The sequence below is a fragment of the Acanthisitta chloris genome, unplaced genomic scaffold, assembly GCF_000695815.1.
Source record: "Acanthisitta chloris isolate BGI_N310 unplaced genomic scaffold, ASM69581v1 scaffold23544, whole genome shotgun sequence".
Classification (NCBI taxonomy): Eukaryota; Metazoa; Chordata; class Aves; order Passeriformes; family Acanthisittidae; genus Acanthisitta; species Acanthisitta chloris.
Window position 1 is genome coordinate 8204 of NW_008671274.1, and position 9645 is coordinate 17848.

The following is a 9645-nucleotide window of genomic DNA, read 5'->3' on the forward strand; positions in this document are numbered from 1 at the left end:
CTGGGGCTGGGAGCTGGAGCTGTGTTTTCACAGGGATGGGTGCTGGCATTGCGAGTGGCAGATGTGTGTGAGGGGGATGCTGACATCAGCTGGACATTTCATCTCATCCCTCCCCACATCTCCTCTCTGCTCCTGTCCTGCCTTCTTACCCCTTCTCAGCCTGATTCTATTCTCATGCACATCAAATAGCATCCTGGTTGCTCTGAGTTTGCTTTGCCAGTGCCTTTTATCTTGCCTGTACTGTAGCTCCTCCAAACTAGATGCCTCTCAACTAATTTTTTGTGTCTTTGGGTGTTAAGATGCAGTAGCAAGGGAGGGCTGCATGGACGCATTGGGTTTACAGCTTAACTGGTAAAAAGTCAAGCATTAGGCAATGCTGCTTCTATTGTACCCATGGGAGATGCATGTTTCAGCCCAGCTCCTGGCCTTGCCTTCTTGAGGGAGTGCAGGAGAGAGGAGGGGAGCCCAACCCCAGCCCTGCCTTTGCAGCAAGGTCTACTGCTCTCAACTTTGCTTTGCAGGTGCATGCGCCACAATGACGGTGAAGAAGAATCAGACTCTGCAGAATGGAAGTGCCAAGGTAGGTGTGGGAAAAGGGAGAGAAAGAAGTGTAGAGTGTGCCAAGGGTGCAAGGTAGCACCTGGTGCCAGGTACTGACTGTTGGATGAATATCAGACACATCTCACCCTGTCCTACGTGTCCCCTGTTATCTTTATATGGATCTTTACCTGCAATAGGATAGGGCATAAACAAAGGGAAAGGATAAACCCTTTTGCTTGCCTGAAATTAAATAGTTCAGATTCAAAAAAGTTGACCCTGAGCTGATGCAAGCCCTGAGCGATTGCTGCTGGCATCCTTCATCTTCGGTTTCACTGAGTCCCCAAACCTCCAGCAGTCATAGAGGTTTCCACCAGGGAAAGCCAGAGGGAGCACCTGGACAGTCAAGCTTGGGAGATGGAGGCAATGGGGGACACTGCCTGTGGTGTCCCTGCTCCTTCACTGACAGCAGCCAGGCTGCTTGTCCTGTTTCTGCCTTATGGAACATAGCTGGGAGACACTCAGTGGGGTTTGAGAAACCTCCTCCTCCTCCAGCATGAGCTGGCATCCTTCGAGGTCACCGCAATGCACCAAGTGCCACTGGTGTGTGGGCAATGGAGTGTTCCTTAGGGAAAGTCATCTTATGTGCAGGAGAACGTGGTGCAGAGGGTCCTGCAGCTGCCCGTGGTGAGCTCAACCTGCGAGACCCTGCAGCGGACATACACCAGCACCAAGGAGGCTCACCCACTGGTGGCCTCAGTGTGTGAGGTCTATGAGAAGGGTGTGCAGAGTGCCAGCACCTTGGCCATGAAGGGCATGGAGCCTGTGGTGCGCAAGCTGGAGCCACAGTGTAAGTCCATCTCTGGGGGGAACATGGCATGGGCACCCACCAGAGCCTCCTTTGGTGGGACAGCGCTGGCATGAGCAGTGTCTAGCACAGCCCAGGGTACTTTTCTTACTATGCTTTTGCCCAATGCAGTGACTGTGGCTAACAACCTGGCTTGCCGGGGCCTGGACCAGCTGGAGGAGAAGATCCCTGCCCTCCAGTACCCCGTTGACAAGGTAAGTCACAGGCAGGACAGTTTGGGACCCCCTGTCCCTCTGCAGAGCCTACCATCTCCTCTGGTCTCCTTTCTGGATGGTGAGAGGTGGGAAACAAGGCAATTTCTTCAAATGAGGGCTCCTTTGAGACTCCTGCAGCCCAGGGGATAGTTGTGGCTCCTCAATATAGGTCAGCAATGTCCTATGTCCTATCCCTGTCAACTACCTCCAGCCCAGGCTGGACAGAACTGTTATGCCCTACTTGGAGATGTCTACTGGCATGGCCATGGCTGGGGTCCCTGTTCCTCCGGCTGTCCCACCCTACCCTAGGCACACCAGCAGGGCTGTTCTCCATCTCTCTGCCTGCAGCTTGCATCTGAACTGAAGGACACAATCTCCTGCCCCCTCCAAAGTGCCAAAAGCACCATTGGCAGCTCCATGGATAAGATCATAGAGCTGGCAGCAGAAGGCTATGAGGCCACCAAGAGCACGGTGGAAACAACAGCAAAGTACACGAGGAGGAACTCGGTGACCCAGATGGCAGCTGCAGGGGTTGACACAGCCCTGGGAGGGCTGGAGAAGCTGATGGAGTACCTGCTGCCAGAGGAGGATGAAGAAACAGGTAATCCTGATGCCCAAATCCCCTCTGACAGTGTCTGGCAAGGGCTGGCTGGGTGGCTCCTCACTTGTGGGGTGCATGGGGCAGGAGGCAGCCCCTGGATTTTGGCATAGGGTGTGTGTTGTTCCACCAGGATGTAACCCTCCCACCTCTCTTCTGCCTGTGCTCTTCTGCCTTTAGATCAGAAGCCAAAAAAGAAACGTCTGTCAACAGCAAAGGTCTCCCAGCAGCAGCCCAGCACTCCCAGTGCTCGCAGTGCACCCAGTGCTCCCAGTGCTCACAACACTGCCAGTGCACCCAGTGCTCCCAGCGCTCCCAGTGCTCGCAGTGCACCCAGTGCTCGCAGTGCACCCAGTGCTCCCAGCACTCCCAGTGCTCACAGTGCACCCAGCACTCCCAGTGCTCCCAGTGCTCCCAGCGCTCCCAGCACCCTGGGTCGGATTGGGGCGTTGATTAGCACTGTCTCCCACTTCGCTTACCAGCAAACCACCCAAGGCCTCCAGCTTGCCAAAACCAAAGGGCAGGAGGTGGCCTCCTGGATCCCCATTCTGGTGAGTGCCAAAACCATCTGCCAGGATCCTGCTCCCCCATACCTTCTTTTGGGCTGATTCTGCATTTGGATGAGACATTTCAGGCTCCTTGGAGCAAATCTGAGAGCAGAGTATTTTTCTCCCGCTCAGCAGGATGAGCTGGGTCTGGCAGTTCCTGTGTGATGTTCACACACAACTGTGTACCACATCAGTGGGACAAGTTATTTTTAGCAGGTTCCCAGTGTATAATTGTTGATTTACAGCCTTGCCATAATATCATTCCTAAAGCAAAAAGCCCCTGCAGAGACCCAGAGGGAATGGGGAGAAGGAGATGCCTTTCCTACACTGTGCTGCAGTGGGAATCCCTTCCCTGGCCTGTGCTAAAATCCCAGAGCTGGCTGCCCTCAGGGTTTCTCCCGAGGTGCACAAATGAACTCCCTGCTCCTGCACACCCCAAATCCTCAAGCTAAGCAGAATGAAGTGGATAGGACCTGCCAGCTCCCTCTGAGTGGTGGCTTTTTGCTGCTCTTCCAGGGCAGCCTGGCCAAGCAGACTGTCCCCGAGGCTCCGCGGGCACGCAGTGCTGTGCAGAGCAGCACGAGTGGCTGGCTGAGCCGGCGTCAGAGCAAGGTGCCGGAGCAGAAGCAGGAGAAGGCAGAGAAGAAAGAAAACAACCACACCAAGGTATGGAGAAAAGTGGGGGGCAGTGAGCTAGGGATGTCCTAAAGTATCCTACTGTGCATGAACCGTGCCAGCATGGGAGCTGTTCCCCCCACACCCTTGGGGACCAGGTCCCCATCCCTGCCGCAGAACCCTCAACTGCAGCTTGGAGGAGGTGGGGAGGGAGTTTGCAGGGCAGCAGCCCCAGCAGCCCCCTCCCCTGATTCCCCAAAGCTGGGGGCAACCTCTGTGCCAGGCAGGGTCACACTGGCTTGTATGTTCAAGACTTCTTTGAACCTGTGAAGTGTCAGCACTGAGTTCTCTACTGAGCCCATGAACACCCCTGAAAAATCTCCTACCATGGTCCCAGCAGCGAGGGGCGGTGTGAGACGGTGGGGCTGGGAACATCTCCAGCATCAGCTCCGCTGGGACGTGGGGACGGGAAGCGGCAGGTTGGGGTCACTGCCCTTCGACTCTGCCCGCAGCGGAAGCACAGCGTGGAGCAGAGGGTCCCCGGGGGCCTGGAGTGGGGGGAACTGACAGGGACAGGGAGCGACCCTGCTGCAAAGGGCTGCAGTGGCTTGTGCAGAGCAGTGAGCTGAAAGCACTCAGGCTTTGGGTTGTGGAGGGGATGGGGAGTTCAAGGCCAGCCCTGTACTGCCTGGAGCGGCTGGTAGGGGAGGGGCCAGGGCCAGGAGCTGAGGAGGTTTCTCTTGGCAGGCAGGGGAGGACTCCGGGCTGGTGGGCAGTGTGGCTCACAACCTGCAAACCGCCTATGCCTCTGGCATGTCCAGCGTGAAGAAGGTCCCAGCCGTGGCCTGGGATGCGGCAGAGGGGTTGATCCTCTTCACCCCTCGCAGGCTGTCCAGGGCCATGGAGACAGTGGATGCTTTTGGGGGGACCCTCATCAGTGCCCCAAAGCATCTGTTGGGCACCCTGTACAGCTATGTGCCGGTGAGTTTGTCATCAGACAGGTCCTGTCTGTCTCCAGCAAACCCGATTTTGCCCAACCTCCTCCGATAAGTATCCCATAGCACCAGGCAATGCCAGGAGGTACTAGAGTGGGGAGACAGGGTCATATGAGGACACTTAAGTCCCATCCTTCCCTCTGACCATCCCCCAAGCCAGTGAGTCTCCTAATAGAAACAACAGGTCAGACAGTGGTAGGACCTTGACACAGTTCATTCCCAAGCCAGGGTGCGACCACACATTCCTTGGGATGTACAAGTTCAGGCTGAGACCGTGTCCCCTCGCTTTTACTGCACCCCGTTGCTCCCTTGGGATCTTCTCTCCACCACAGCTGCCCCGGGGCTGCAGGCACCCACTTCCCTCCACTGGAGACCCCTCTGGGGGCAACCTGGTTCATCCTGAGGTTCTCTCAGTTTTTGGGGGGCTGTGTAGCACAGGTAGAGCAGGGCTGACAGGTGAGTACAGCCTGGCTGGGTGCTCACCCCATCTCTCAGCTCCGCAGGCAGTCAATGAAGGAAGAGGAGGCAACCAAGGACAGCAAGTCTGACCCAGAGAAGACAGAGAAGAAGGAAGAGGAGGACAAGAAGACTGCTGCCCCCTCTGCTGAGGAGAAATCCCATCTGAGGGGTAACTGGCAGCTGTACCGTGGCCATCACCCCCTCTCCTTCCTGGGGCTTGAGGACCCCCTGTTCCTGCGGCACAACTACTATCGCGGCCCTGCCTTCGAGCCCGAGTACTCCCTCCCACGGAAATCTGCCTTTGCCCCCTACAACAGGCGGGTGAGTGAGGGCTCCTATCGCTTCAGCCCTGAGCCCATGTACAGCCGGGCTTACTATGGCAACATCTACAGTCCTGTCTTCAAGAAGGACTGAGCCAGTGGGGAGGGCAAGCACATCACAGCCCCCTCTAATCCCCCCACAGCACGCTTTGCCCAGGCGCCCACCAGCTGCCCACGCACACCCCTGTACCAGGACAGGAGCTCAAAGTGGTAGACAGGCTATGGGATGTCTTATTCTGGAGTGCTCTGAGGCTAGGATGGGGGAATAAAGGCAGCCAAAAGCTCTGCTAGTGGAAGGAGATGGTAGGAAGAGGTGGGTCAGAGAAGTGGAGATGTGGAAAGAGGGGTGAGACCAGAAGAGAAAAAAAGGGACTAGCCAGGGCTGCCGTCAGGCTATCCTGATCTCTGCAGAGCAGATGGCATGGACTGAGATGGGCTACACGTTGAGAACAGAGCTGACATAAAGTAGGGAAGACAGCAAAGCCATCAGACATCACCATAGCAAGCCTGGTTCCCCAACCTTCCTCCCTCCATCCCCCCTCACAGGGGCCATCCCTGGCCACAGATTGCTCCTCCACGGATGGGCTGAAGGTCCCCACTGACCAGCAGGACTCATGAGTGGGAAAGCCCTGGGCACCAGCTCCCAGCTGGTGATGGGACAAATGGTGGGGTCAGGAAAGACTGGTGAGAACAGGTGGAGCTCCTGGAGCCCCTCTCTCCTGCAGGACCGCCTGGCTTGCCACAACACCTTGTTGTATCTGCTGCAATAATAAACCTTCTCACCTGCCGCTCGCCCCGTCTGCTCAGCTGTTTTACAAGAGCAAGACACCAGAGAGGACAGAGTGGGGTGAGACCCTCAACCCAGGGCCAAAGGGAGTGGGTGCAGGAAACTTATTCTCGGGTGGCTGCTGCAGGGGTGGTGGGTGCTCGTGCCCAGCACAGTGTGTGTCTCTTCCCATGCCCCAAGTACAAATTCACAGCCTCGAGGAGCTGGGGGCTTCCTGCCAAAGGCAATTTATTGCATTTCCAGGAGAACACAGCAGAAAAATCATGTCTGTACAGCACGCACAAATTGTCTTCCAGCACACTGCTTTCCCAGGCACACGAGAAGAGTTTGGAGAGAGGCAGGAAAAACCTCCCAGCAGCAGCAGAGTTCAGCGACGAGCCCAGCGACCCCCTTTCCCCACCTCCCTTCCTCCCCGGGGACAGGCAGCCTTACAGAAGGAGTGGCTTGGGAAGGCGCGTGATGCGATCCCCATCCTGGGAACGAGCCCCGCGCCTGGCTTTTCCCAGGCACAGCCTGTACAGTGCTCGCACAAGGAAAACGGCTGTGATCGCTGAAAAGCTGTGGGAGAGAGGGCCATGAGCAGGACGGCTCAAAAGCAAGGCGGGTGGGATGGGCGGTGACAGCTCTCACCGAAATCCTGCAGGGTCAGCCGGTGCCGCAGGCTCTGGGACACTGTGACACGGTGATACACACGTGCGAACTGCCAGTGCCTCCTCGGCAGAGAAACCTCCACCTCGCCAGCTCACGGGTGCTCCAGGGTTACTGGAGAGAATACTGATAAACAGGAATAAGGATCCTGGGGTAGGAGTGGAGAGACAGGGAGGCAGGCAACATGCAGAAGCAGCATATCGTCCCTGCTCACTGACTGCCTGGGCAGCTCCTGCTGCAAACTAGGCATGCTGCTGCCTGGACTGTGGCAAAATCACCTGATGGTTTCCAGTGCTGAAGGACAGAAGGAGAAAGCAGGAAGGACCTAAAAAGCTGGTACAGCAAAGAGAAGACTCTGTCTTATGGCAGAGCCAAGAGTAATGTAATATAGTTCTTGGCTGCACTGTCTGTGTATGGCAGGACACCCAGATCCTGACACTAGGAGGACAGCAAGGAACCTGCCATACTTATGGAAAGACACACACCATCTCCGTGGGCACCCAGGGAGGAGGCTTGTCCCAGACAGGCAGCAGAGAGAGCAGCAACAGCCATGATGGAGCTCAGAGGGAGTCTGTTCGCTTACGGGCAAACACAGCTGACATGGTCTTGACAATGCCACGGATCCCTGTACCCCTTTTCAGTGCCAGTTTGGCATCCGGGATGCGCTTGGCCAGTCCATGGAAGACCATGAGGGCCCCATGATAAGCCTCAGCTGCAGAGACCTCGTAGAAACCACAGTCTAAGGAGAGGGCCAGGAGCCGACCCTCCTCACTGGACACCACCCGTTGGTGGTGCAGGTCCCGTTTGTTGCCCACAATGACGATGGGCACCTTCTCCTGGCTCTGGCCCTCCTTGGCAGCCTTGATGAACTGGATTTTGAGGGGCAGGATGTTGAAGCTGGCACGGTCACAGATACTGTAAACCAGGACAAAGCTGTCTGCCCACTGGATTCGCTTCTCCTCTGAGGAGCCATCCTCTGCCTGCTCCTGGGGAAAGAGAAAAGGAAAGGGTTTTTATCCAGCTCCCTCCCTCCACACCTGCCTGCTAGAACAGGCTGCAGAAATCCTGAGCCCGTCAGGACAGGGACAGCTAGTAAACAGCAAAAGGGCAGAGAGAAAGAGGAGTACTGAGGAAGGCAGAGCAGCACCTGGCAGACCTCACCAAGGGGAGACAATTCATCCTTCAGCATCACTGTCTTCACCTCCTCACCCAGCTGCCAAGTGCTGCAGGCTGTAGATGATGTGTGGGGACATCAGAGCAGCACTTTCACTCTATTAGCACAGTCCTGTGCTCAGTCTGGGCTGGCAGTATTAGTGCTTCAGATCCTATGTCCTCAGCCAGAGGACCATGAGCTACAGTGACTACTGCTACCCTGCCAGCAATGCTGTTGCCCTGTGCTCGGCAGGTGAGAAGGGTTTGGTCACCTACAAATTCTCTGATGTGAGAGTTTTGCTCAGCTGGAGCTCCCAGCCTGGGGTTCCCCATAGGTAACTTTTAGTTGAAGGTTTTTTTGTTCCTGGGTGGGAATGAGTGACAGGAGTGGAGTCTTCTCACCTGGGAATTGGGGACGTCCCAGATGTGGAAGAGAATCTCTCGACCATCCACAGTCAGGTTGTGGCTGTAGATGAACTCTGCCCCAAAAATTAAAAACAATAGTCATCTTCATGGCATCACCAGCTGCTCCCCAGGACCTTTGGCACCCCAGAGAAGCAGTTCTGGAGCGAAGAGATGGGTCACTAACAAATACAACCATCAAGTCCCTGGGAGCAGGCAAAGGCTCTAGAGAAAGGCAGGAGAGGATGGGCAGCAATGAAATCCCACAGGCAGAAACAGGGTCACCTCTTGATCCCAGGCCCTAACAGGAACCACCCTGGCCCTGGCCTGGCACTCACCCATGTCTCCATACTCCCCGATAAAGCGCCGGGTCAGGAAACGCACGGTCAGAGCTGCAGAGGGAAGGACAAGAAACCTGAAGGATTCTCCTTTCTAAATCCAGAGCAGAGTCAGGCACCTGCAAACTCCCACTAGCATGAATGACCTTTGGGTTTCCCCCAGCCAACAGCAGGTCTGCGAGCAGAGCAGAGGCACAGCATGACCCGGAGCATCAGCAAACTGCAGCTCAGTGGAAAATACCTTCCCCCGTCATTCACGTGCTGCCTACAAGGTTGTGCTCAGCTTCCCCATCTCGAATCACAGCTACAGCCCAGGGCTCAGCCCCATCTCCCCAGCTTGCTCTGCAGGCTGCCCTCTGCAGCTGGTTCTCCAAATGCTGCTGCAGTTTGCATCCTGGGAACTCACTGCTCCCAGCTCAGTTCTCACCTGATTTCCCCACGTTGTCTGCTCCCATAACAAGGACATTCGCTTCCATCTTCAGGGTGGTGGGGCCAGGTAGCTCCGTGAGGGCAGGGTGGTCAGGGGTGAAGCTGGTGCTCCGGCGCAGCGGGAGCCGGAGCCCCATGCTGAACGCGGCTGTGCCTCTCGGTCAGTCCCAGCAGTGTGTACAACCCCTCTCCACACAGCCGACAGTCCAGCGCTTCCCACGGCACCCAGGGGACCCGCGAGGCCCATTCCCCTCCCCGCAGCCGCAGGGGCGGTACAGCGGGAACTGCAGGCAGCCGGATGAAAAACTTTGTCATCGTTCAGATTGTCCTGAACATACGTCAGTGCCTGGAGCCAGCCCCGCCAGCCCCCAGCGCGGCAGGCGGCCGGGAAGCACCGGCTGTCTGCACCAGCTGCTCTGCAAAGTGCATCCCGGGAGGTGCCCACGCTTGCACCTCCAGCACTTTGTCCCTTGGCAGGGCCACGTCGCCTCTTGTCCTTCCCCTACAGCGATCATGGGAATGTCTGCGAGGAGCGAAGTGTCTCACAACGTACTGGGGTGTCCGCAGAGATGGAGCATCTCGTGAGAGATGGAGTCCCTTGTGATGGAGCATCTCATGGGTGGTGGAACATTGTTTCACGCGAGATGGACATCTCGCTAGTGACGGAGCGTTGTCTCACATGTGATGAAGCATCTCACGGGGGATGGAATCCCTCGCGGGTGATGAAACCCCCCAGGAGTGATGGGCCCCCCAGG

The 9645-nt window shown here is 56.7% G+C and overlaps 2 protein-coding genes across 2 annotated transcripts; one reads left to right on the forward strand and one right to left on the reverse strand.

Annotated features, from left to right (window-relative positions):
• Window positions 1–535: 535 nt before the first annotated feature.
• PLIN1 (perilipin 1) lies at window positions 536–5228 on the forward strand. Its single transcript, XM_009074045.1, has 9 exons — window positions 536–580; window positions 1189–1387; window positions 1517–1599; window positions 1948–2200; window positions 2378–2471; window positions 2613–2748; window positions 3262–3411; window positions 4108–4341; window positions 4851–5228. Exons 1-9 carry the CDS (start codon window positions 536–538, stop codon window positions 5226–5228), a joined length of 1572 nt encoding a protein of 523 aa, XP_009072293.1.
• A 1901-nt stretch (window positions 5229–7129) lies between these two features.
• LOC103801628 (ras-related and estrogen-regulated growth inhibitor-like protein) lies at window positions 7130–9027 on the reverse strand. The gene is made up of 4 exons (XM_009074046.1): window positions 8889–9027; window positions 8462–8515; window positions 8124–8200; window positions 7130–7555 (listed from the first exon to the last, which is right to left on the reverse strand). Exons 1-4 carry the CDS (start codon window positions 9025–9027, stop codon window positions 7130–7132), a joined length of 696 nt encoding a protein of 231 aa, XP_009072294.1.
• Between the last annotated feature and the right edge of the window lie 618 nt (window positions 9028–9645).

Coding starts and splice junctions, on each gene's coding strand:
- PLIN1 (XM_009074045.1), top strand. CDS start 536: ATGACGGTGAAGAAGAATCAGACTCTGCAGAATGGAAGTGCCAAG. Junction 581..1,188: donor TGCAGAATGGAAGTGCCAAG/GTAGGTGTGGGA, acceptor TCTTATGTGCAG/GAGAACGTGGTGCAGAGGGT. Junction 2,201..2,377: donor AGAGGAGGATGAAGAAACAG/GTAATCCTGATG, acceptor TTCTGCCTTTAG/ATCAGAAGCCAAAAAAGAAA.
- LOC103801628 (XM_009074046.1), bottom strand. CDS start 9,027: ATGGGGCTCCGGCTCCCGCTGCGCCGGAGCACCAGCTTCACCCCTGAC. Junction 8,516..8,888: donor AGACAACGTGGGGAAATCAG/GTGAGAACTGAG, acceptor TTCCCTCTGCAG/CTCTGACCGTGCGTTTCCTG. Junction 8,201..8,461: donor CGGGGAGTATGGAGACATGG/GTGAGTGCCAGG, acceptor TTTTTGGGGCAG/AGTTCATCTACAGCCACAAC.